This window comes from Muscardinus avellanarius (assembly GCF_963383645.1).
Source record: "Muscardinus avellanarius genome assembly, chromosome: 7".
NCBI classification, from domain to species: domain Eukaryota; kingdom Metazoa; phylum Chordata; class Mammalia; order Rodentia; family Gliridae; genus Muscardinus; species Muscardinus avellanarius.
Window position 1 is genome coordinate 106974127 of NC_137793.1, and position 24514 is coordinate 106998640.

A 24514-nucleotide genomic window follows, 5' to 3' on the forward strand; every position below is an offset into this window, starting at 1 on the left:
GCAAAGGCCTCTTCCTGTCCGGGGGCTCTCCTCTGAGAAACCTTGGAAGCTCTGGACTCACTTGCCCCAAGTTAGGGCCAAGACCAAGCAGGAGAGACCGAGGCTTCAGCAAGAACGGGGCAGGAATTCAAATAAGCTGAGGAACAGGAATTGGGTGCTGAGTGCCCTCCTGGCTCCTGAGGGCTCTCCCTGGAGGCTGGCTCCCTCCACTCCCACCCTCCCGAGCCCAGCCGTGGCGGCTCCCGCCCCTCGCAGGCTGGAGGGTCAGGCTGCAGGGTGACCCGCATGACCCTTCAGGGCCCTCACCCTGGCCCGGAAGTAGGCGTACATGGCCAGCAAGCCCATGAAGGACAGGAAGTAGAGCCCCACGCAGAGGCTGACGTCCAGGTGGGAGAAGCCGCCTCCCAGCACCTGCAGCCACGGGCCTTGGCCTGGCCGCGCGCGGGCCTCTGGCCAGCTCTCAGAAAGGCTGCCCAGCTGCTTGGAGGAGCGGCCCACTCGCCTGGGTTCCTCAGCCCAGGTCTCAGCCAGCAACACGGCCCCCGTATCTCGCTTGCTCAGACGTCGCTGCCCCGGGGACAGCTCTGGTGAGTCCCCCTGGGCCCCGTGTTCCGGAGCCTCCTGCGCTGGCGCAGTGCTGCCCATGGTGAGGCCAGGGCTCAGCTGCTGAGGGGCACTCGCCTCAGGAATCTCGGCGGGGCCCGCTGGGGAGGCTCCGGGGGATTCCCTGGCATCAGCCGGCAGGGCGCCCAGGGTGGAATTTCTGATCATCAGTTCTAGTGCTCCCATCCCCAGCTTTGGGGGAGCTGCCAAAACCTGGGTACCCCTCCGGGGGGCTGGTCCAACAGGAGGGAAGTCCAGGACGATGTTTCTCCGAGAGAAGTGGACCTTGAGGAAATTGAGGGTCGCGCCCAGGTCCCACACCGGCTCCCCGCTGAGTTCGTTGTGGCAGACAGAACAGAGCTCCCGAGGTGGCCACTGCAACTTGGGGAACTGGGGGTCCTCGCTGGGGGCACCTGGGGAGGGAGGCACAGGCGGGGCTGGGACACGCGGGCCTCGGAGGTCAGACCCGCGAGGAGGTCAGACCCGCGAGGAGGCTGAGCAAGCCCAGGTGGCTGGCCCCCACCCTGCCCACGGCTCCATCACCAGCCAGCAGAGGCCAGGCCGACCATCCCCTCAGTGGGCTTCGCTGCAGGCTCGCATCCCAGACCAGATAGGGAAGGGCCCAGACAATCGGCTGCGTGGTCTCTGGCTGCTCCGCTGGTGCTTGTCTTTATCCCTTATTTTTCTGAAGTTCTCCAAATTTTATACAGGGAAACTCATTACTTTTTTTTTTTTTTTTTTTTTTTGCAGGTCTGGGGATGGAACCCAGGGGCAGTTGACCTCTGAGTTACATCCCCTGCCCTATTTTTTAATTCTTTATTTTGAAACAGGGTCTCACTAAGTTGCGGAGGGCCTCACTAGGTAGCTGAGGCTATTCGCAAACCCTCATCCTCCTGTCTCAGCCTCCCAAATGCTGGGATTATAAGCGTGTGCCACCACGCCCGGCGTCATTACTTTTAATGGCTAAAGGGAAGATGTTTTTAAGACCAGAGCTCACTGCTCAGGGCAACTGCAAAGGCACCCCTCCAGGGTCCAGCCAGCAGTCAGCTGAGCGGCTGCCAGGGGAGCCCTGGGCCTGTCCCTGCTGATGACCAGCTGGATGTGAAAGGACCCCACCAGAGAGCACGGAGACCCCTTGCTTCTGGTCCTCGGAGTGGGGCCTCCACCCTGGTCCTCTGGCAGTGGAGGAGCCTGCCGAGGTCACGAGGTCATGGGGGGGGCATCTGGCAGCAGAGGTGGGGCAGGGGGAGAAGGCAGGCTCCTGTCTTCTTTTCAGAGTCCTCCAGGAGCCCCAGGAGAGGAGCACCACCACCTGCTCTGTTCAGCTTTTTAACCTGCCCTGCCCCTGGCCCTCCGGCTCCAGGGTGGTCACAACCACTGGGCTCTTCTCTCTCTACAGCGCCCCGTCCACAGATGGTTCTCACCACTGTCCCTGCAGTTTCATGCTTGGCTGGGAGGGAAATGGAGGGCCCCTGGGAGGTGGTGCTGTGGAAACAGCCCAGAATCTCCCTCCTCCCCAGCTCACGCCCCTTCCCTGGTTGCTGAAGAGCCTAACTCTCCTCTTCCCGTTAGCCTGGGTAAGAACCTCCAGAAAGCTGCACTGGGGAGGCAGGTGAGACCCACCAGGCCCGAGCAAGGGGCCGGGGGCAGGGAGAGGCAGCCCGGGCCAGAAGCCTTACGTCACCACCTCCGTTTCCTCATCTAGGAAACTGGGCTGAGGATAAGCACTGGGCGGTGTGAGCCGGGAATCCTCCCCAGGATTCGGCTCCTATAAACTCTGCGGCAGCCCCGCCCGAGACCCCACGGGGCCCTGCCAAGGCACAGGGACTCCGGCCTCACGGCCTTCCCTACCTGCGAGGCGGGCGTTGACCCTGTTGTGGCTGGACCAGAGCCAGAGGACCGCTTCGTTGGGACTCCGCACCCCGCGCATGGAGGCGGCCGCCATCTGTTCAAAGTGGTTGGCGCAGTCCCGGCAGCCGAAGAAAAAGCGCACATAGCTGCGGATGGCCTGCAGCACCTCCTGGCCCGAGGCTGAGGGGAGAGGAGACGCCATGCCAGGGCCCTCTAGGCCTCCTTCCTTCCCAGGGGTCACGCTAGAGGGGACGCCATGCCAGGGCCACTCTCGGCCTCCTTCCCTCCCAGGGGTCACGTTAGAGGAGACGCCAGTTGCCTCTCTCCAGCAGGGCACCAGGGCTCTCTGGAGGGGCTGGAGAGGGAGGCAGGCCCAGAGCTGCTGGCTCCTCTGTTCCAACCACTTCCCAAGGGGCCTCGCCCCCAGCACTCCCAGGAGCCCACCAACTCTGGCCGCTAGCCTTCTCCTCCCTCTGTCCTCCCTGCCGCGCTCCCTCCCCCAGGCCCTGGGGAAAATCTGTCACCCCCCCCCCCATAGCCTTTCTGCTCCAAGTGAAAGCAGGCTCCTTCGGAAGCCACCAACATACCCTCTTATATTGCCTGCTTCTCTCCCACACCCCATAGACATCGGGGTGCTGTCCACTGTTTCCACACTTCCTCTCCTTCCTGCCTGGCTCTCTGGAGCCAGGGCCTCAGCGCCCTGGCCTGTGGCCCCCACTCTATTCCTGGCCTTGAGCAGCCTGGCCTTGGCCTCCCCAGCTCCATCGCCTCCCCACCCGCCCCGCAGCTGCTCGCCAGGCCCCTACTACAAACACTTTCCCGCATCGCCAATCCCGTCCTTAATATGGAATCACTCAGAAGAGTGGCTAAAAAATTATAAGAACAAAATCCCTTCTCTAACCCAGTTACCCCCTCCCTCTGCTTATTAACCCCAGCATCTTGCCCCCTAGCCTCTCGGCAGCCTCATCTGACCAGGCGATTACTCTAGCACCCTGAAAACAGCTCCTGCCGGGGCATCCTCATCTCAGCCCCTCCCGTGCCATGCAGCTGGCCACACCCCCCCTCCGCTCGCTTGACCACCCGCCCTCCCTCCCTCCCTCCCTCCCTCTCCCCCCCCCCCGCCCTCTCTCTTGTTTGTGGTATTACCACTGAGCTATATCTCCAGCCCTTTTACAATATATATTTACTTTTGGTACTGGAGGACTGAATTCAAGGGCAGTCTACCACTGAGCTACACCCCCAGCCCTTTTTCTTTTCTTTTTTCTATTCCTCTCCCCCACACTCTCTTTGAAATAGGGTCTGGCTAAATTGCTAAGGCTGGCCTCGAACCTGTGATCCTCTTGCCTTAGCCTCCTGAGTCACTAGGATTAAAGGCACAGACTACCATGTCCAGCTTAGAGTTTCATTTTTGTTTTTTGTTTTTTTCTTTTTGGTCCTAGAAATTAAACTCAGAAACATTCTACCTCAGAGCTATATTGCAGCCCTTTTTAATTTTCATTCTGAGACAGGGCCTCGCTAAGTTGCCGAGACTGTCCTTGAACCTACAATTCTCCTGTCTCAGCCTCCTGAGTACTTGGCTGACAGATGTGCACCCCCCCCCAGCTCTTGGGGGTCCTCCTGAAGTCCTAAGGGCCACCCCTTCTCAGGTCCAGGCGGGCCTGGATCTGCAGGGCCCCAGGGCTCCATCCTTGGGACTGTCCTCTGCCTTCCCTCCAGGTAGCTCATCTGGTCCTGTGGCTTGAGCTTTTCTCTGCATGACTAGAGAGTTCATCTCTCCACCCTGCACCTCTCCTGGACCTCCAGACCTAACTGTGCACATCCCTGTTCAGAAGCACGACAGGCATGCTGATTCTGCCCTTCCTCCTGGAACATTCCCGCTGCTCAGACACTGGAGCCCGTCCTCCGCACACCTGCAATCCGGATGTCGCTAAGGCTTCCCACTCGGATGCGCTACCTCCCCAGTCCCGGAGCCCAGCCTCACCCAGCAGCCTTTCTAATGCACCAACCAATCGCACCAGTCATCCCTGTGGAACTCTCTCCTGGCGTCTCAGAAGGGAGCCTGGGATGGAGTCCCTCCCTTTGCAAGGCCCCAGGCCTCCCTGCCTGCCTCCCTTGCTGGCTCGCTGGCCTCGCTCCCAGGCCCCGCCACCTGGGCCCTCTCTTGATGCCACAAACACATCAAACTTACTCTCTGCACCCGCTGGCCCTTGGCCTGTCTTCTAAACTGGGTCCCCTCAGAATTCCCATGTTGAAGTCCTAAACCCCAGGACCTCAGATCGCGGCTATAACTGGAGACCGTCTTAGATGAGGTAATTAAGGTGCCACGAGGTCGCGGGGTGGGTCCTAGTCCAGTGTAACTGGCGTCCTCACAAGAGGAGGAAATCTGGACGGGGACAGGGAAAGAGAAGGCCGTGTGAAGCACGGGAAAAGGCGCCATCTACCAGCAAAGGCAGCAGGGCTCGGTGGGCACCCTCTCTGCCACGCCTCCATCACAGACTTCAGTCACGGAACTGGGAGACAATCAGGCCTGCCGCCTGAGCCCCCAGCCAGCAGTGTCCTCCACCATGGCTGCCTGCCTAAGACAGTCTGAAAGGTTCTCTTTCCAGATGCCCCGTTGACTGCGTCCATTTTTCCATGCGGACCTCAGCCTGGGGCACTGGACTCCCGGCCCCTGGAGGCAGGGACTTGGCCTCACAGGCTGCTGACCCCCTGGCACGATGGCAGCGCCTGGCACAGCGGAGAAGCTCTACACACCCGGCTGGAGCGAGGCCTACCCTGTGAAGGCCATCGACCCTGGCTCCCCCGGACTGGCCGCCCCGTAGCTTGCTCAGCCCTGGCAGGCTGTCTCTTCTGCAGGGATCTCCTCTCTCCAAGGTGAGCTCCCATCAGCCCTTGCTCCGCTCTGCCCCCTGCCAGGCCCTGTCCTCCCCAGCAGCGCCGGGCTGCCCTGTTTTACCCACACAGCATATCTGAGCTCTCTGGCTGACGCTGCAGGCCACTCCTCGTCCACCCTGCCACACCCTCTCGTCCTCTGAGAACAGGGATCGTCTATCACCTTCGTGTCCTCAAGCTGAGCCAGGGCCTGACATAAACGAGGCTCCGTGATAAATGGTATGAACTGGAGGTCCCTCCGCTCAGTGCTAAGAGCCGGTGTGACGGCGGGGGTCACAGGGCACAGCTGTGGGGGCCAGGAGGGAACAGGGCGGCAGAGGAAGTGTGTCTCCAACTTCCCCTGGGAAATTGCTTCTTGGTGGAAAACAAATAATTCAGAGGGCATCAGCTATGCAAACGGGACAGACATAGACATAACAGACTTTTTTTCTTTGTAAGAGTATAGAAAATAGAATCAGAAATTTTTCACAAAGACTGAAAATGAAGCAAGCTACAAGCCCTGACAAGCGGCCTCCTGTCTCAGAGTTTGGGGAGCATCACCCCAGACGCAGAGGACTCGGGATAATTCTTGAAGTCCTCACATTCTCGGCAGTCCCATGCTGGTCGTGTGCAGCTGGTGGCCGATGCAGGAGCCCGCTAGAGCCTCACTGTCCGCGACCCGTCCCCTCACCGTGGGCCACAGGGAGCTGAGAGGCACCGGGCTTACCTGGCTCTTGCGAACGGTCCACGTTTTGCCGACTCGCCTGCACCGTCAGGAAGTGGAAGAGGACCCACAGGGAGCAAGGAAAGCCCCGCAAGTGGGGCTCGCTCCCCTGGCAGCCGACCCAGTTCACCTTCTTGGCAAGAACCACGCTCTGGGGGGCACAGGTAAGTGTGAATGCGTGAGGGGGGCAGGACGGGAAGGGAGGCGAAGACGGGCTTCCAGGAGACCAAAGGTCAGCACACAGTCCAACATGCAGCCCTCTCCACGTTGGCACTGCCCTCCCACCAGCCCCAGTCCCAGCCCCACCAAGGCCCAGCGAGTCTGAAAACCCAAGGCACTGATCCAGTTGCACCCTCATCCCAGCCTCGGCCCGCCCCAGATAAGCAAGGCGCCTGATCTCTGGGGTCCCTTCGGCTTTGACAGCCTGCAAGTCAGGGAGGTCTGCACCTCTGCTGGCTGGGAAGCCCACTTTGGCCAACTGCAGAGGAACAGTAAGAGCAGGAGCTGAGGGAGATGCTCCTGGAGGAGCACCCCTGTGCCCGCAGGAGCACCACTGTGCCAGAGGCCGCAGGCAGGGTGGTTAAGAGCTCTCCCAGCTCCACCACCAACTGGCACTCCAGGTCTCAGATGCATTACTTAACCTCTCTTAAGGGGTTTCTTCATGTGCAGAAGAGGGATAAGATCTACCTTCCACTAACTTATGAGGGCCAAGGGAGACATGCATGTAGAGCTCAATAAATGGCAGTTTATAATTTTATTTTTGAAACAGGGTCTCATTAAGTTGCTGAGGCTGGCCTCAGACCGGCAGTCCTCCCAAGTATGCGGTTTACTAATTATGAATGGGAGGACTCAACCAAGATGGCGAGCCCATCCCGAACGCAGACTGGAGTGGTCAGAGGTCAGAGCCAGCCCCCCAACACACACCAAGGACGGGGAGCTCCTCACTCTCCTCCAGACTCACCTCCTTCCTGCTGTCCAAGACAGCTTTAAAGGAGTTATAGGGAATCTTCCTCCTCTGCTGCCTCTTCAGCCAGTCGTTCACAGAGTGCAGGAAGTTCTGGACCATGGGCTGGCCGGGGAAATACTGCGGAGAATGCAAGCGGAGGTGGGAGAGCGAAACCACCCTGCCGGTTTCACAGTCGTGCTGAGGGTCGGGGGCCGTGCAGAAGTGGGGTTTTCTACAATGCCCCCAAATCGCCAGGAAAATAGTCCGCCCAAGGAACGGAAGCGGATTCCTCCGCGCCTTTGGTGGGGGCTGTGTAAGGGTAGAGGAAGGGGCGGGAGCAAGAGCCAGTGGGGGGCTGCTCTCCTGAGCAAGGCTGAGCAGCCGGGGCGTCCTCTCCGGGTGGTCTTCCTACGGAGCAGCTGACTGACCTCTCATCTGTAATCCCTGGCTGCCGGGGGGACAGGCCAGCCCGGGGCTTAGAGCCAAGATCCAAATCTTGATGGCAACTCCCAGTAGTCTGAGGAACATGAAAAGCTACTCTGACAACAAGTCAACTCAAATCTGATTAGTATCAGCACTTTAAAACCACAAGGGCTCGGGGGAGGAGGCCGTGCGCACGTGTGGCACCAGCACGCGGTGGGGGTGGGGAGACAGCTGCTCGGCCACAGCCAGAGGAAGGTGCCCAGGACAAAGGCCCTGAGAGACCTGTGCGAGAAGAAAGCGGGGAGGGAGCAGGACCCTGGAGATGGGACTGTAACAACAGAAAAACCTGCGACCACATCCCGTCCCCGCGAGGGCCATTACATATGCTCATGGGCCTCCAGGGCTGGACACCTGCCCCGCAGTGAGAAGCGGCCGGAAGGAAGGCTGCTTCCTGTGCTCGCTCCTGCTCAGATTTACAGCGGAAAGTCAGCATTTCTCAGGACCTCCGCTGTCATCTTGACTGGGCACCTTCCGCCAGCCTTCTAAAGCTGAGGGTCAGAAGCAAGGATGAATTAAAGGGCTCTGGACTGCGGGAGCAGGAAACCTGGTGACCACGCGCCCCCCAGCGGCCAGTCCTGCCAAGCACTCACGGAGCACGCAGGAGAGGGGGTAGGTGAGATGTGGCTGTGACTCCCACCCTGGGCCGCTTCACCTCTCTGGGCTGTCCCTTCCTATCTATAAAGCAGAGAGAGAGAGAGAGAACCGGTCCCTGGCCTGCGGAGCTTAAGGGGAATAAAAGCAAGCGATGCCCAGCACCGATGCACAGCCTGCAGTCGGTCGCCCTGGGGAGCAGGGAAAGGGGCTGCTGCTGCAACCGCTCCTTGGGAAGAGGCTGCCCTGCGAGGCTTGGTGTGCGGCCGTGCCCAGGTCCCTCTGCTCCCCAGGGCCGCCCTGCCCTCTGGGGGCCCTGGCTCCTGGCAGGGAGGGCTCCTTCCTCCCAAGCTTCCTTCCAGCTCTTACGGCAGCCAGAAGCTGAGTGGCCCTGGAGAGGGCTGCCGAGGCCTTTGCCCAGCTCAGGTACTTTCTGGGCTTTGTTCACTCCCCAAATACTGGCTGCAACCCTCCCCAGTGGGAAGGCAGCCAGTTCTGTATGCAGTGAAGATGCACAACGCACAAAAAAGCACGGCCTGGGAGGACTCCTCCTCTGCTGGGCTCCTCTCCTGGGAGGACTCTTCCTCTGCCAGGCTCCTCCTCCTATGAAGACTCCGCCTCTCCTGTGAAAACTCCTCCTCTCCCGGAGGACTTCTCCTCTGTTGGGCTCCTCTCCTGTGAGGACTCCTCCTCTCCTAGGCTCTTCTCCTGGGAGGACTCCTCCTCTCCTGTGAGGACTCCTCCTCTCCTGGGCTCCTCTCCTGTGAGGACTCCTCTCTCCCTGCCTCCTCTCCTAGGAGGACTTCTCTGCTGGGCTCCTCTCCTGTGAGGACTCCTCCTCTCCCAGGCTCTTCTCCTGGGAGGACTCCTCCTCTGCTGGCCTCCTCTCCTGGAAGGAGGACTCCTCTGCCGGCCTCCTCTCCTGGGAGGACTTCTCTGCTGGGCTCCTCTCCTGGGAGGACTCCTCCTCTCCTGGGCTCCTCTCCTGGGAGGACTTCTCCTCTTCCGGGATCCTCTCCTGGGAGGGCTCCTCCTCTCCTGGCTCCCCTCACTGGTAGGCAGGAGTACAGCACAGGGACTGTCCTAGATGGCTCCTCTGGTGCCTGCCATCTGCCCAGGCCCAACATGTGGGGAGCAGCAGCCGTGGTCCTAGGGCAAGCTCTCCGGGCCCGAGGCTCTTGCCCTGGGCTGCAATGTCCTTCCCAGGGTCTCCTCAGCACACTCGACCTATGTGCTACCAAGCCAGGCAGGCTGGGCCTTGGGGAGGTGGAAGGGGACAGATGCAGGAGAGGAGGGGCAGCAGGCCTGAGGCGGCAGTCAGTGTCCACCGGAGGCCCCGGGCAGCCGGGCCCCACCCCAGTAAGTGGGGGCCCCAGCAGTGAATCTGGATCCACGGGTGTGGCAAGGGAGAGGAGGGAGGTGGAGGAGCCAGTCCTGGCCAGCACACCTCCTACCCCAGGAGGCTCCAGAGGTGTGAGGGGCACGGGAGGGCCAGGGACCCCGCTCAGGGCCTCAGAGAAGTGTGATCTGTGTGTCTCAGAGACCACAGCAGGGAGCGAGGAGCTCACTTTGCGCCTCAAGTGAACAGCTGGGAACATCCCAGGCGGCAGGGGCCGGTGTGGGCGGGGCTGAGGCTGGGCAGTGGCACCCCAGGGCAGAGGGGACTGCCATGGGGTGGGTCCGGGTGCCGGGCAGACCCTGAGCTCCAGGAGGTGTCGGGCAGGCACACCACTGCTGCGTGGAGCCAGAGACAAGGGGAGCCACAGCCCTGCTCACCTTGGCCAACACTGCCACAAACTTTTTCAGGGCAGCCAGGCGCTGCCCCTCCAGGACGGAGAACTTGCCCACTTCTATGCGCAAGATGTAGTGCAACGCGGACTCCAGGTCGGCCATGTAGATCTTGGAGCTGAGGACCCAGAGGGAGGCAGATGGAGAGCGGCGTTAGCCACGGGGCAGGGCTGGGAGGAGCATTCACGGCTAAACAGAGAGGAGAGGGGTACTGCCAGGGCCACCGGGTCCTATAAACTAGCACCGGGCTTTGCCAGTAACTCGCAGAGTGACTCAAGTTCTCTGAAGGTGGCTTCCTCATCTATACAATAGGTCCAATAATGCACTGCTCACAGGTAGGCTGCTCAGAGGATTAAATGAACTGAAAGTCCGGTCAGCCACTGGCAGGGAGCGGGGGCTTCTCTAGGCCTAGAGCCGGCACCTCCTGCGACCTCCTCTTCAGCCCTTAGTGAAAGGTAGAGCTTCACTCTGTGCAAAGAGCCCTGGAGACAAGAGGGGCAACCACGTGGCTTCTGAAAAAGCTGAGCCTTCTTTAAAGACCGAGGGTCAGCCGGGTGTGGTGGCGCACGCTTGTTATCCCTGCGCTTGGGAGGCTGAGTCAGGAGGATCGCGCAGGTTCGAAGCCAGCCTCAGCTACTTAGTGAGGCTCTCAGAAACTTAGTGAGACCCTGTTTCCAAATAAAATAGAAAATGGGTCTAGGAGTATAGCCCGGAGGTAGAAAGCCTCTGGGTTCCACCCCCAGTACCACCAAAAAAAAAAAAAAAAAAAAAGACCAAGGGTTAGCTGCCCACCGTGGCTGGGGACAGGGGCGTCAGGGGCAGCTGGGGGGGAGCGCTCACCTCCCAGCCCTGGGGGAGGGGCCGGCACCAGGCTTCAGTATGCACCCCAGGGCGCTGGCTGTGTCTCTCCTGCTGGAGGTGAGCCAGTTCTGTGGGCCTGGTCAACTCAGTCTACCTCCCAGTGACCTCATCTGTAGAACAGACACATGGCTTTGCACACTCGCCTCCTAAGGTGCAGTGCGCAGCCAAGGCCTGGCAGCAGGGCCACGGGTGACTCCGGCTTTCCCCCAGGGCAAAGTCCCTCCGCATCCCATTTTTGTGTCCCACCTCAAGAAGTAACCTCGTGACTGAACATGATAATGCAGGAAAGGTGCTGGGCACAATAGCAAATATTATAATAATTTGAATGATGTGAATAACTGCAGTTTGAACGATCATGCTGACCATTCCCACCTCCTGGCCTCTCTCTCTCCCTCCATTTACTGAGAGTCTCTGCATTGGCCTGTGAGGCTCCCAGTTTCCCACGCCAGGATGCAGAATCCTTCCAGAAACCCTCCTTGAGACTTCCCCACTTCTCTCGTGCAGGTCCCTCAGGCAGGCGGCCTCTTGACCCTGCCCAGAGCTCCCTGGATGGACATCTCCACCTGGTAAGCAGCAGGTGCAGAGGGAGGCCTCAGCTCAGCCTCCTGCCCAACAAGCAGGACGTCTAAAAGGCAAGAGCACAGAGCCCGAGAGGAGCAGCTGGCTCGTGCACAGAGATACGGCAACCTGAAACCTCTGAGCTCCCAACGCCAGAGGGCCAGAGGCATCGCGGGAGGGAGGCTGGGAACCCTCCTGGAAGGGGACCGTGAGGCTGCGGTGACTCTGTGTGAGTGGGGCCTGCGGAGCGACATTCAGGGCCTGTGCATGGCTGGTCCTGAAGCAGCAGCTGCTTGGGTGGGAAGCGGTTAGGAGGCTCAGCGCATCCTGCCTGGTGCATTCGACTTGCACCGGAGTCAAGGTAGCTTTGTGGGCACTGTGCAGTATTCCGTCCACCATGAAGGATGAGATGACATGGCCAACAGTCTGCACACTCAGGGCTTGGGCAGCAGCCCAGACAGGCCGCAACTGCAGCACTGCCCCGCGGCGGGGCCCCCAAAGGCCGCGGCCAGCTCGCAGGGCCGGGAGGAGTCTAGGCTCAGAACAGGCACCACGCCCGTGACAGGAACAGGAAAGGGCACTCAGCATGAGCAGCTGGGATCTTGTAACTTACCGGTCTGCAACTTTCCACACGGTGGGCACCACCTTGTCCTCAGTGGTGGGCGCAGCTGTGGTGGGCGGCACCTCCCTGGTGAGCCCGGAGAGCCTCTGCAGGTAGGCGGTGTAGAAGGACCTGGACTCCACCAGCCTGCAGGGAAGCGCGCGGGAGGCAGTGGGTACCACGGACAAGGCTCAGAGCTGGCCAGCGTGGGGGAGGGCAGGGTGGCTCATCCTGAAAGGGCCCCTGGGGCTCGACTCATCCTTAGAGATATCAGAGCTGGCGGCCAGGCTGTGATGCTACAGAAAACCTTCTTGACACCAGCCTGATGTGGAGCCCCGTCTAGGAACGCTGCTAGCCTGAGGCTGCCTGCCTCGGCCTCCCTCTAGCGCCTGGGCCCCTCTGGGAACAGTGCTGATCCTGCCCGTGGGCAGGGATGCCACGGTGTCACTCACTACCCCCAGACCAAAGCCTCACGAGGCAGCTGGCCCCAGGGCAGGCAGCCGCCCACGAGCTTATTCCTAGATATTATGAGGTTACCTCACTCTCCAAGGAAGTCCAGGGAATATGATATGTGATTTAGAAAGAAAAAATAAATAAAAAAACAACAACATAAAAACATCGAGCCTGGTGTGGTGGCACATGCCTATAACCCCAGTACTTGGGAGGCTGAGACAGGATTGCAAATTCGAGGCCAGACGCAGCAACTTAGCAAGGCCCTCAGCAACTTGGTGAGACTGTTTCAAAATAAAATAGGGCAGGGGGTGTAACTCAGAGGAAAAATGCCCCTAAATTTAATCCAGTGCAAACAATAACAACAAAAGCGCATCACTAAGGAGCCTCCGAACCTCGTGACGTCTGTGACGTCTGTCTTCTACTACGGAGGAGCCCTCAAGGGCAGGAACTCCTCCTGGGCACAAGCCTCCGCAGAGGCCCAGGGGAGCGGGCTCAGGAAGCGGCGCTTCCCCGGCCTCCTGGCCCGTGTTTATCGATGAGCAGATGGCTCCAAGCGGCATCGTCACAAACAATTTTCCCCTCCACCAGCTCCAAGGGAGGAAACAAAGCCTCTTCTCTCCACCAGGACTGGCACTTTCTGGGCCTGCCCGGGGCTCAGCCCTCCTGCTCCCCTGCGGCTAGTCGCTCCCCACTCCTGACAGGCCTGCCCGGCTGGAGCGAGCATGAGTGGCTGCCAGGCCCCGAGTGGCTGCCAGGCCCCGAGGGGCAGCTCGCCGGGCACCTCAGGCCAGCCTGCCCACCCTACCCTTGGGCCGCTGCCCTGGGGCCAGGCAAGCATCAATCATCTGCCCAGGAAGGGCTCCGAGCCACCATCTGGTACCATTAATGGGCCATTCGACAGCGGGAGCCTGTCAGGGGCTGAGGCTGGCCTGATTGTTCTCTCTGGCATTTTGGAACGGGCTATTGTCTGGCTCCTAATGAACTTTTCTGCAATTAGAAAACCCAAGGGAAGGAGGGTCAGGCATGTTTGAGTCCTTGTCAGGCCTGGAGCCTGCCAGTGAGATCCCAGTGTCCGGATCAGGCTGGGTGTGGGTGGCACGGAGGGCGTTGGGGCTGACGCAGGACCCTGAGCTGCGGGGCTGGAGGGCATTGTCCCCGCAAGGGACAGGCATCTGCTTCTCCTCTAAGGGTACTCCCCTGTCCTCAGAAAAACGCCAGGGCTGTGGCCTCTGGGCAGGGAGGAGGGAGGAGCGGAGCTACTGAACTCACACTGGCACCCGGGAGACAGAGCCATTCCGGAAGAGCAGGTAGCAGGACGGGAAGTTAGTGACACCGAACTTGCTCACCACGTCGCCCTCTGTGCTCAGGACTCTGCGCACCGCCACACCATGGTGCTGGGACATGTCCAGCGTCACCTGCAGAGACAGAAGGACATCTGGGGGCCGAGCTGGTGGGTAGATGGGGCCAGGGGCCGAGGTCCAGCTCAGGCGCCAGGTGGCAGCTATGCTCGGTCCAGACTCAGAACCTTCCAAAGAGGAGACCGTGGTGATGAATGAGACTCTTGTGCCCTCCGCTGCATCCAACTCCCAGGTCCTCAGTGCCCAGCACCACCCAAGAGGAGGGGCTTCAGACCTTCACAGAGCACACACCTTGCCGAGGGCCGTCCCCACAGAAGGTAACTTTCTGGCCAATAAAAGCAATTGTAAAAAGCACAATAAAATGTGGCTTTTTTTCTTATAAAGCTTTCTATCACTCTAAACTACAAAGTGATGTGAGATTACAATGCACCAATAAAAATATTTTTTTAAAAAAAGCTTTCATCAGCCGGGCATGGTGGCAGGACTGTAATCCCAGTATTTGGGAGGCTAAGATAGGAGAATCACAGGTTCAAGGATAGCCTCAACAAGTAGTGAGACTTTCATCAACCTAGTGAGATACTGTTTCAGAATAAAAATAAAACAGGGCTGGGGATATATTTCAGAGGTAGAAAGCCCCTGGGTTCAATTCCTGGGACCACACACACCAAAAAAAGATAAAAAATCTTTTATCTATATTCCAGGTCAGAAAAATATACTTATCAGATGTGGTGATTTTATTTTTAGAAAGATATAAGGGAGGACCCAGGTGTGGTGGCACACGCTTGTAATCCCAGCACTTGGGAGGCTGACATAGGAGGATCCGGTTCGTGACCAGCCTCAGCTACTAAATGAGGCCCTCAGCAACTTACTGAGACCCAGTTTCAAAAATAAAGAAAAAATAGGTCTGAGGGTATAGCTCAGAGGTAGAATGCCTCTGCGTTCCACACCCAGTACCGCAAAAAAAAAAAAATATATATATATATACATATATATATACATATATATATATATATGGGAAAATATTAGCTAATATCTATTCTATGCTATATATAGATCGCCTCGTGTAATCTTCAGAGTAACACTGCAACAGGAAGAAGTGTTGGGGTGACACCCTATGGCCGCCAGGGTGTGAGTCTCAGCTTCCTGGGACGGACCTTTTCCATGACTCTATCTCCTTACTTACATAATAATGACAGTAATAATACCCCACCAACTTCAGAGGGCTATTAGGACGACTGTACATGTTAATTTTATAAATATGTTTGTAACAACAATCAACATACAGTCGGTGCATACTTATTCGTTTAAAAAATAAAACTCCTGTTTTTTAGCTGACAAACCTGATGCTTGGAAGTGACTCTGGTCACACTGCCAGTATGGCCCGAACCCTAGGACCGTGCCCTCCGCCACTCCCCCTCCTCCCCGAGCACCTCGGCGTGAACACGAGGCCCTGGGCCTCCACCCAGGGGATTGGAGCAGGTGGGGAGAGGAGCTGATTCCAGTCAGCCTTTATCAACCACCTCTGCAGGGCGGGCCTGGCCCCAGCAGGGACGGGATCACAGAGGAGCCTGGAGATGCGCTGGCTTGAGAGGCAAAGCCTGCAACTGTCCTGGGGGAGTTTCTGCAGGAAAGCCACTCCAGGCCACAGCGATGGGCCCACCTTCCTGCGCTACCAGGAACAGCTTCCACGCACAGGCACGTCCCCTCTGTCACGGGCCAATGGCAGAGCAGGTGCACTCTGCATTAGGCAAAGGGATGGATTTTGTGTGTGTGTGTATGGTACTAAGGATGGAACCCAGGGGCATTCTACCTCCAAGTTACACACCAAGCCCCAATTTTTTATTCTTTATTTTGAAATAGGGTCTCATTGAATTGCAAAGGGCCTCACTAAGTAGTATCTGAGGCTGACTGCGAACCATGATCTTCCTGTCTCAGCCTCCCAAATGCTGGGATTACAAGCTTGCGCCACAACGCCCGGCTAGGGATGTATTTATACAGCACCTGCTATGTGCCAGTTACCAATCCAGGCCCTTCACCTCAGTGGCCCAGCAGGACTATGAAGAAACCTAACTATTACTACTCCAAAGACAGGGAAACGAGGCTCGGCGCGGCTGAGCCACTTGACCAAAGACACCCTGCAAACGAGGGAGTGGAAATTCAATCCGCACCTCCTGCCAAGGGCTCAGTGTTCTCCAGTTGTGCGCGGGTGGGGCAGCGTGGATATGACTTGAGCTCTGAAGCCAGGCTGCCCTGAGCCAGGCCCTGCTCTTCTTTACGAGCTGCAATCTTGGCCATGCTATGTTCCCCCCTGAGGGCGTTGTAGAGCTATGTGTGCCAGCAATCTGGTCCTATATGCGATGAGCAGGAGGCGTTTCATTGGGTTTCAGAGAGGGAGCCAAGCCGAGGTCCTGCTCTTGTATTTCCCATCTTCCCCAGCAGGAGTCAGGCCAGTGCCAGGCTAAGAAACGCACTGGGCCTGGATCCCAGCAAAGACAGGGAAAGCCCTGTTTGGAACAGGGGACTCTCTCACAATGGCTACCTCGGAGTGGCAAAGAAACAGAAGCTGCTCACCTCTCTGCCCAGGTAGGAGCCTTCCTTTTCGAAGATCAGAGCCAGGTACTCTTCATTGTTTCTTGCAAAGAACCCATCAATCTCCTCCAGCCTGTAAGAGACAACTCTGGCAGTCACTCTGCACGGCCAGAGGGAGTGAGACAGAATTCTTGGGAGCAGGAGTATCGCCACGCCTCCCCGTGGCGGCTTGTGGAGGCCCCTCTGCCAGCCCTCCGGTGGGACGAATCAGCCCTTAGTCACAGGAACGCTGCCTGTTACTAACCCTGGTTGCTGTCTGACCCAACTTGGGGTTTTTATTTTTTCTTTCTGGCTCTTTGAGGAGTAAGGAGTGGCAGGAGGCAGGCAGGGAGAGCGGGGAAGGACTGGTGGGGATGCTGTGAGAACAGTTGTCTCCGTGCTTGGGAAAGGCCAGGCTTACTGAATATGGTCCCCCTACAAGTCTGAGATCAGAACCCATCAGCTACCAGTCCTGATCTGTGGCCAGTTACAACCACCTGGGGGAGCTGCAGCTTTTGCCCAGGAGCAGCTTTTATAAGAGGGCACCGAGGAACCCAGAGGCTTCAGGTGCAAACCAAAAACATAACCTCCTCGGTTTAAGATGAGAAAACTGAGGCCCAGTTTTCTCCAGTGGAAATGATTAAGAAAGCAAATTTTATTCCTGTAACTAGAGAATTAAGCTACAATTTGTTTTTAAAACTCTAAGTCTCAGTTGGGCACGGTGGTACATGCCCATAATCCCAGTTCTTGGGGGCTGAGACAGAAGGATTGAGGTTTGAGGCCAGCTTCAGCAAATTTGCAAGATATTCAGCAACGTAGCCGGACTGTTTCAAAACAAAAAATAAAAAGGACTGGAGGTGTAGCTCACAGGTAGAACGCCCCTGAGTTCAATCCCCAGTATCAAAACACAAACAACAACAAAAACCTGTCAAAGTCTCAACAGAAAATACAAAAATGATTTTTTTCCTCATTCTAATTAAAAACAAAATATCCCACATGTGCCAATATCTTCTTTTTATCCTAACCTGGCACCTCAGCTCCCTCTGCTGTCCCCAGGACATGCAGCGAGTGACCCAGACAGGTGCCGCCTGAGCTGAGGCTGAGGCCCGGTACGTGGGGGGTCATGCACCTCTGGGGTGGGTGAGGAGGTATCATGGATCCCGCCGCCTCTGGGGAGGCATCGGGCAGCCTCTGACCACCCTCCAGACCTGCCCTAGCTGGTGATAAGCAAGCCCTCCGCTTCTGGGAAGAGCCGCTCCCTTCACCCCTGCCTCCTCCCCAAGGGCCTTTAAAAGGACCACTCTGCGAAAGGTTGGTAGTTCGGCCCATTTGTTGCTTTTGAGATTCCCCAGGGCTGAAAATGCACCGTGTGCGTAAGAGAGAGACTCGAGCATCCAACCACCAGGAAACGGCGAAGGACAGACCCGCTGGTGCGGGTGTTCTGTGGAGAGATGGGATGTGGCTGTGGAACTCCATATTAGGACTACACGCTGGGCCCAGCAGCCGAGGCCCTCGGGGAGGACAGGCCATGGGGAAGATGAAAAGGAGCCTCTGTGAGCAGGACTGGGAACCCAATGTCTCAGCAGGGCCACACTCGGAAGAGCTTGTGCTATGGAAGGTGGGCATCTCCCAAGTTCTCACCCAAAGTAGGGGTTCTGGTGCTTCCAAGCTACTGGTCTCCCTCTCTGGGAATTTGTACAAGACACCAGGCACCTCTCTGTGCCCACTCTCCTAGCAGAGGCAGCCAGGAAGGCTGCCAGGTAGGAGGGTGGGCAGCAGCCATCACGCTGTGCTCTGCCCACGGGGAGCTGAGGTCATACCACCCCCTCCCAGCCACTGCTCAGAAAAATGGCCATCTTCCATTCTCAGGGTGGGACCCTGCTCTTCCAAGCCCCTGCCCTTGCCCATTCTGACTGCCGCAGCCTTCCCTGGGTCAGACCATGTGAAATCCTGCTGTACCCCCAAACACTCCTGAGGACAGATAGGAAGAAGTGGTGGGGTATAACCTGGACCCCCCAACTGTCCCCCTTCCCATCCAGCAGGATGGGCCTGGCCCTTGGTCCGCACCTGCGGCGGGAGGAAGCTGCCACCAGCCACTCTGAATCCAGGCTCTGGAGAGCTCAGAATGGCCCAGGTGCCCTGCCCCGCGGTACCCGTCCCCTGGCTCGCAGGCCTAGGACCCTGGCCATGTGCACCCCGCCAGCCCCAGCTTGAATACTTGGCAGGCTCCAGTGGCGGGCAGGCTGGGGGCCACGTATCACGGTGGGACTCCAGGGCATCGATGAGCCTTTCCCGCAGGGTCTGCATATCAGCTCCAGCCACTGCACAAGAAAACAGGTGGTCAAGAGAAGAGGGCAGCCCCGCACCCCTCAGCTTCATTCGGGGTTCCCCGGGCAGAGCAACGCCGTCCTCTGTGCCTCCTCTTGACCTGAAGCTTGCCAAGGAGGCCCATCCGCAGAGGGAGGCAGGAGGCCCAGCAGCCCCTCTCGGGGCCTCTGACACCAAGGCTCTCCTTGGAACATGGTGCCCCTGCCCCCACCCGAAAGCCTGGGCCACACCTGATGGCTGCCTGGGCCAGGGGGTCATTCTAACAAGCACCCGAGGCTTCACCTGAGGAGGGCTTTCTTCGCCCATCAGTACCCAGGAGATGGGGAGATGGGAGAGGACGCTGACGTGTCCACAGCGGGCCAAGACACTCACCTGTCAGTGTTGCTCCGGAGCCATCTTTGGAAAAGGCCTTAAAGAACTGGAAGCAAACACACAGGCCAGAGTCAGCGGAGGGCGCTGTAAGGGCCTGGCCACGCCGGTATCTGCGCACCTGCACTGAAAGCCCTGCAGCCTGTCACCTGGGGCAACTTCAGGAAAACTATTTTTTTTTTTTGCGGGTCTAGGAATGGAACCCAGGGGTATTCAACCTCCGAGCTACACCCCCTGCCCTATTTTTATTCTTTCTTTCTTTCTTTCTTTCTTTCTTTCTTTCCTTCTTTCTTTCCTTCTCTCTCTCTCTCTCTCACTCTCTCTTTTTCTTCTTCTTCTTCGTAGTAGTAGTAGTAGTAGTAGTAGTAGTAGTAGTAGTAGTATTTTGGTGGTACTGGGGTTCCTGGAAGCCCTTCTACCTCCGGGCTACACTCCCAGACACCTATTTTTTATATTTTTATTTGGAAACAAGGTCTCTTAAGCCAGCGCGGCTGGCTTCGAACCTGCGCGATCCTCCTGTCTCCACCTCCCAAGCGCGGGGATTACAAGTGTGCGCCACCACGCCTCGCTCGGGCAAACTACTCTTTTGAGCCTCAGTTTCCCCACCTGTGCAATGGCGATCAGAGGGGTTTTGCTCTTGAGGCTGGACTCGACCCCCTCCCCCCAAGGCTGAAGCCCGCAAGGAACCTGGGAGCGACAACGCGAAGACTTCACCAGGGACAGGTCTGGCCAGAGAGCTGGGTGGCCAGCGCGTGACCGCTGAGCATCGCCGCACCGCAGGGCAGGAGGCCCCGCAGCTGCTGCTCCCCAGGACCCAGCTGAATAGGGTGGCGCCACTCTGTACCCCTCGGGAAATGCTGGCGTCCCCGCGTGTCCCTGCTCCTCATCTGTGAGGCCGGTACCTCCACCACCCAGAGCTCCTGGCCCCAGGACAGGCCCGACTGAGGGAGCTATGCCCAGAGGGAAACAAGCCTGCCCCTCGTGGGTGGCTCATCGCTTTGTCTGGGAGTATAGCTCGGAGGCAGAAAAAAGCCCCTGGCTTCCACCCCCAGTAACACAAAAAAATTAATTAATTAAAAAAATTTTAAAGCCGGGCGTGGTGGCTCACGCTTATAATCCCGGCATTCAGGAGGCTGAGACCTGGAAGATCGCGGTTCGCGGACAGCCTCAGCTCCTTAGTGAGGCCCTCTGCAACTCAGTGAGACCCGGTTTCAAAATAAAGAAGAATATAGGGCAGGGGGTATAGCTTGGAGGTCAAATGCCCCTGGGTTCCATCCCCAGACCTGCAAAAAAAAAATTTTTTTAAATAAAAAAATAATAGGTCTGGGGGTTTGCTCAGAGGTACAATGCCCCTGGGTTCCATCATCTCCAGTACCGCAAAAACAAAAAACAACAAGAAAAAACCTCTCAGTCGAGTGAAGTAGTGCCCGCCTGCAATCCCAGAACCTGGGAGACTGAGACAGGAGGATTGAAGGTCTAAGGCCAGCCTCAGCAGCTTAGGCCCTCAACAATGTATTAAGACCCTGCTTCAGAATAAAAAATAAAAAAGGCTGGAGGTATAGCTCGGAAGTAGAATCCTCAGGGTTCAATCCCCAAGCCACAGGAAGCAGCGAAGCCATACTCAACGTCTCTCTTGCCAGTCCACGCGCCTTCTTCCTGTCTGGGATCTGGCCCCTCTCAGACTCACACCTGCCCTGGGCAGGCGCCAGGACGCTCCGCACCCCGAGGCTGAGGCCCCTGCGCAGTGTGCCTCTCCACCTGTCCTCTCACCCAGAGGCCTCCCTGTCACACAGCCCCAGGCAGCCAGCTGACACGGCTACTGACTGGCCTCCCGGGACACCTTCAGCAGCCCCCTCCTTTCCCGGGCCCCACCATGGCTGCCGGGTAACCCCTATTTCCTGGACTACTGTGTCAATCTCCACCTAATCCCTCTCCATAAGCCAGAAAGGGGAACACTGGCCTGTTTTAAGAAGGACAGGGACCTGCTCAGTCTTTTTTTTTTTTTTTTCTGGTACTGGGGGGTCAAACCCAGAAGCATTCTATCTCTGAGCTACACCCACAGCCCTTCCTTTTTTTTTTTTTTTTTTTTTTTTTTTGCAGTACTGGGGATTGAACTCAGGGACATTCTACCTCCAAGCTACAACCCAAACCCTATTATTATCATTATTTTTTTTGTGTGGTACTGGGGTTCCTGGAAGCCCTTCTACCTCCAGGCTACACTCCCTGACCTTTTTTTAAAATACTTTTTATTTGGAAACAGGGTCTCTTAAGACAGTGTGGCTGGTTTTGAATCTGCGCGATCCTCCTGTCTCCGCCTCCCAAGCGCGGGGATTACAAGCATGCACCACTATGCCTGGCCCCAAACCCTATTTTTATTCTTTATTTTTAAACAGAGTCTCACTGAGTTGCAAAGGGCCTCACTAAGTAGCTGAGGCTGTCTGCGATCTGCGATCCTCCTGTCTCAGCCTCCCAAACTGCTAGGATTACAAGCGTGAGCCACCACTCTCAGCAGCCCTTCTATTTTTATTTTTATTTTTATTTTTTTGAAACATGGCCTTGCTAAGTTGCTGAGGGTCTAAGTTACCATGCATGGCCTTAAACCCATGATCCTCCTGTCCAGGCTTCCCAAGTCCTGGGATGAGAGGCGTGTGCCACTGTGCCTGGCCCTCCCACTCAGTCTCCACATTCTTCAACCATCTTGCTCACCGCCACCACGATTCATTTTAAGTCACAATTCTGGTCCTTCGTTGCTTCTCAAATCTCTTCTGTAACTCCCCAGTGCCTGTGAATAAGGCCCAAACTGTGGCCAAGGTAACCTCCGGCCCACATCCCCACACCGCAGCCACAGCGGACTCAATCTCGACTCGCCGCGCGGCCAGGAGGTGAGATGCGCGTTCATCTCTGCAAACTGCGTCCTGTCTGCTTGGCCTGGCGTGCAGAGGTCCTGGACAGACAGCTGTGCAACCCCACAGGCTCTGCCCTGTGATCGCCTTGGGAACAGGGGTGGAAACCTAGTCAGGGTGAGCTTTTGCCCTCTTATTCCAGCACACCCCATCCTGCCAGCCACTGGAGGCACGTGTGTGTCCAGGGACACTGCCAGGCTCCTTGGCAACTGGGCCCTCAGCAGTGAGTCTCCCTCCCTCAGGGAGCAGGGGGCCTGCCCCTTTCCTTCCATCCCTCACAGGACATCGCCCTTGCCCTCAGTGTTCCTGGAAGGCCTCCGCCTCTCCCCAAAGCAGGAGGCCACACCAGGCAGGTCGTACAGACCAATGGAACAAGTGCTTGCTGGGGCCAAATAGCTGAACAGAAGGGACACTCGCCAGCACTGACCAGCCCCGGCCCTGAACTTCTATGAACAGGTTTTTCAGGAAAATAGTCCAGTCTCCAAAAGGCTTTTGGTGAGCCCACAGGACAGCTCATCCATGTCGCTACTTGTTGTGCTGTGGCTACCCACCCAGAAGGTGCACAAAGAGGGCAGGTAACGTAAAGAAGGGGCCCATTTCTTTTCCAGAGAGGCAGGAGATGTCTTTCTGAGCCCTGTCCACCTCTTGGCACCTCACCCTCTAGCCAGAGCCACAGAAGGCTCTGCACCCCGGGCACCACGCTTCCCACCTGCTTCCAAGCACCGCAGGACTGGCCCCTCCACACAGGTCTTGGCTCTCACTTCCCCTGGCCCGGGACGCCCTGCCCATTCTCCTCCCCAGCCTTCAATGCCACAGAAGTCCCCCTCCACCTGAAATTCTCTGGTGAGGTCACAGCTCAGGCCAGTTCCTCCAGCCGCCTCCAGCCGCACCACATGTGGCTGCACCACCTCCCACCAGCTGTCGCTCTGTGCCCACGCGTGTTTGTGGCTCCCCAGGAGGGCAGGCGTGGCCCTGAGCCCCCAGCACACATTCCCACAGTGGCTGCCACTGGGTGGACTAAGATGCACCCATCTCGGAGGATGCACCACTAGCCCAAGGGCAACAAGTAGGGGAAACCTGCCGTTTACTAAACCCTGGGTGATACCAGTCCTCAGCGCTTGCACAGGCAGGACCCACGTCACTCTCGGCAACAATCCTTTGAGGGGACGTCATTGCCCCACTTTTATAGACAGGGAAACGGACTTCCCAAGTCACACATAGAAAGTTGTGGAGCCAGGATCTGAACCCCTGCCAACAATCTCCTCAGACTCTCGCAGAAGGAAGACGTTCTCTCCCCCACAGCTGCTGCTCTGAGCAATCCTCTCCACACCAGGCCTCAGCCCACCACAGGGCACTGCCGAGGCCCAGGGGGAGCCCAGCCACAGCCTGCTGCGAGCCGGCGCCTCCTCCCAGCTCTGGTCTGATGGGACCTGGTACAGCCCAGCCTGTCCTTCAGGGCCAGGTGTTTGCTAAACAGGCTGGGCAGGTGGAAACTGTGCCCACGGTGACGAGGGGCAGGAGGCAGAGGAAAAGTCGATGACACATGGCCAGCAGTGCCAGACTGTGTGGGCCCATCCCCATGGTATGGCAACTCTCTCCGCCCCCGCTCCATGGGGACAGCTGGGGTTCTCACAGCCTCTGCGGGGAGAGTGAGGCAGGGCACACGCTGGCCTCAGCCCAAACACAGAGTGAAGGGGCGGGCCGTCTGGCCTCCAGGGCCACTTGCTTTCTAGGGAGCCCAGCTGTGGTGTCCATGGGCACACCAGATTCTCAACGGGCTGGGCTCTCTGGAAGTCTGGAGTTTGTTTGAGTAGTGTTTTGAGAAAGAAAGAAAAAAAAAAAAAACCACTTGACTCAACCTAGTAGTAAACTTATAGTAAACTGTAAAATCAGTTTAGTGAATCACAGCCATATTTAAAAATATAAACACAGGGAAAATATCAGAGTGTACTACCCTTATTATAAGAATAAATGTTTCATGAAACTTGTGCAGCAATAGTTCCAAACCAGCTGTGAGAGCACAAGACAAAACGGGTCCTTTGCTGTGAGCCACGGCAAGGGAACGCTGGAAGCCACGGCACTGAGCCTCAGCGCCGCAGAGGCTGACCGGCAGCTCCCGCCACCAGGCCAAGGCCTAGGACAGCGCCGGGTGTCACCCCCGGCCAAAGCTGAGCTTCAGGGAGAGGCAGGGCCGGCTCTGCCAAGAGAGGCCATGACTGGCCTCTGGAGAGCTTAAGAAATGGACGGCTGGCTAGCAGACTGGCCCAGCCAGGTGCTGCTGGTGTGGAGGCAGGGGAAGGTGGGGAAGGCCAGCCGGGGCCCTGCCCGGCCCTCCCACGGCCACTGGGCGGGTGAAGAGGTGATTCATCACGCGAGGCATCCAGGCTGCGTGTGCTGCGTGACCTGGGTCGGTACCGGGCAGCCCTGAACCTGTCACTGCCTGGGCCGCCTCCACCAAGCCCCTGGGCCCCGCCTCTCCCAGGCAGTAAGAAAGCCCCGGCCCCAGGCCCTACAGAGCCCAACAAGATGCCCCGACCAGCTGCCGCTCCAAGGCCAGTCCCTCTGAGAAAGCTGTCAGCTGCCACGCGCAGGTCCCCAGACTCCCACTCAGCGCTGCTGCCGCTGTCTCAGGGCCAGGGCACATGTTTTCAGTATGTA

General features: G+C 57.8%; 1 protein-coding gene across 1 annotated transcript in view; it reads right to left on the bottom strand.

The window, feature by feature from the left end:
- Positions 1-264: 264 nt before the first annotated feature.
- The window catches only part of QSOX1 (quiescin sulfhydryl oxidase 1), a gene marked incomplete at both ends in the record, with an annotated part of 33412 nt that continues 9162 nt past the window's right edge, over positions 265-24514 (bottom strand). The window contains 10 exons of the mRNA XM_080699005.1: positions 265-1016; positions 2455-2634; positions 6053-6200; positions 7011-7133; positions 9846-9975; positions 11890-12024; positions 13600-13745; positions 16260-16350; positions 18475-18577; positions 18957-19002. Coding sequence (XP_080555131.1) covers positions 265-1016; positions 2455-2634; positions 6053-6200; positions 7011-7133; positions 9846-9975; positions 11890-12024; positions 13600-13745; positions 16260-16350; positions 18475-18577; positions 18957-19002 — 1854 coding nt within the window. The remainder of the gene's footprint in view (positions 1017-2454; positions 2635-6052; positions 6201-7010; positions 7134-9845; positions 9976-11889; positions 12025-13599; positions 13746-16259; positions 16351-18474; positions 18578-18956; positions 19003-24514) is intronic.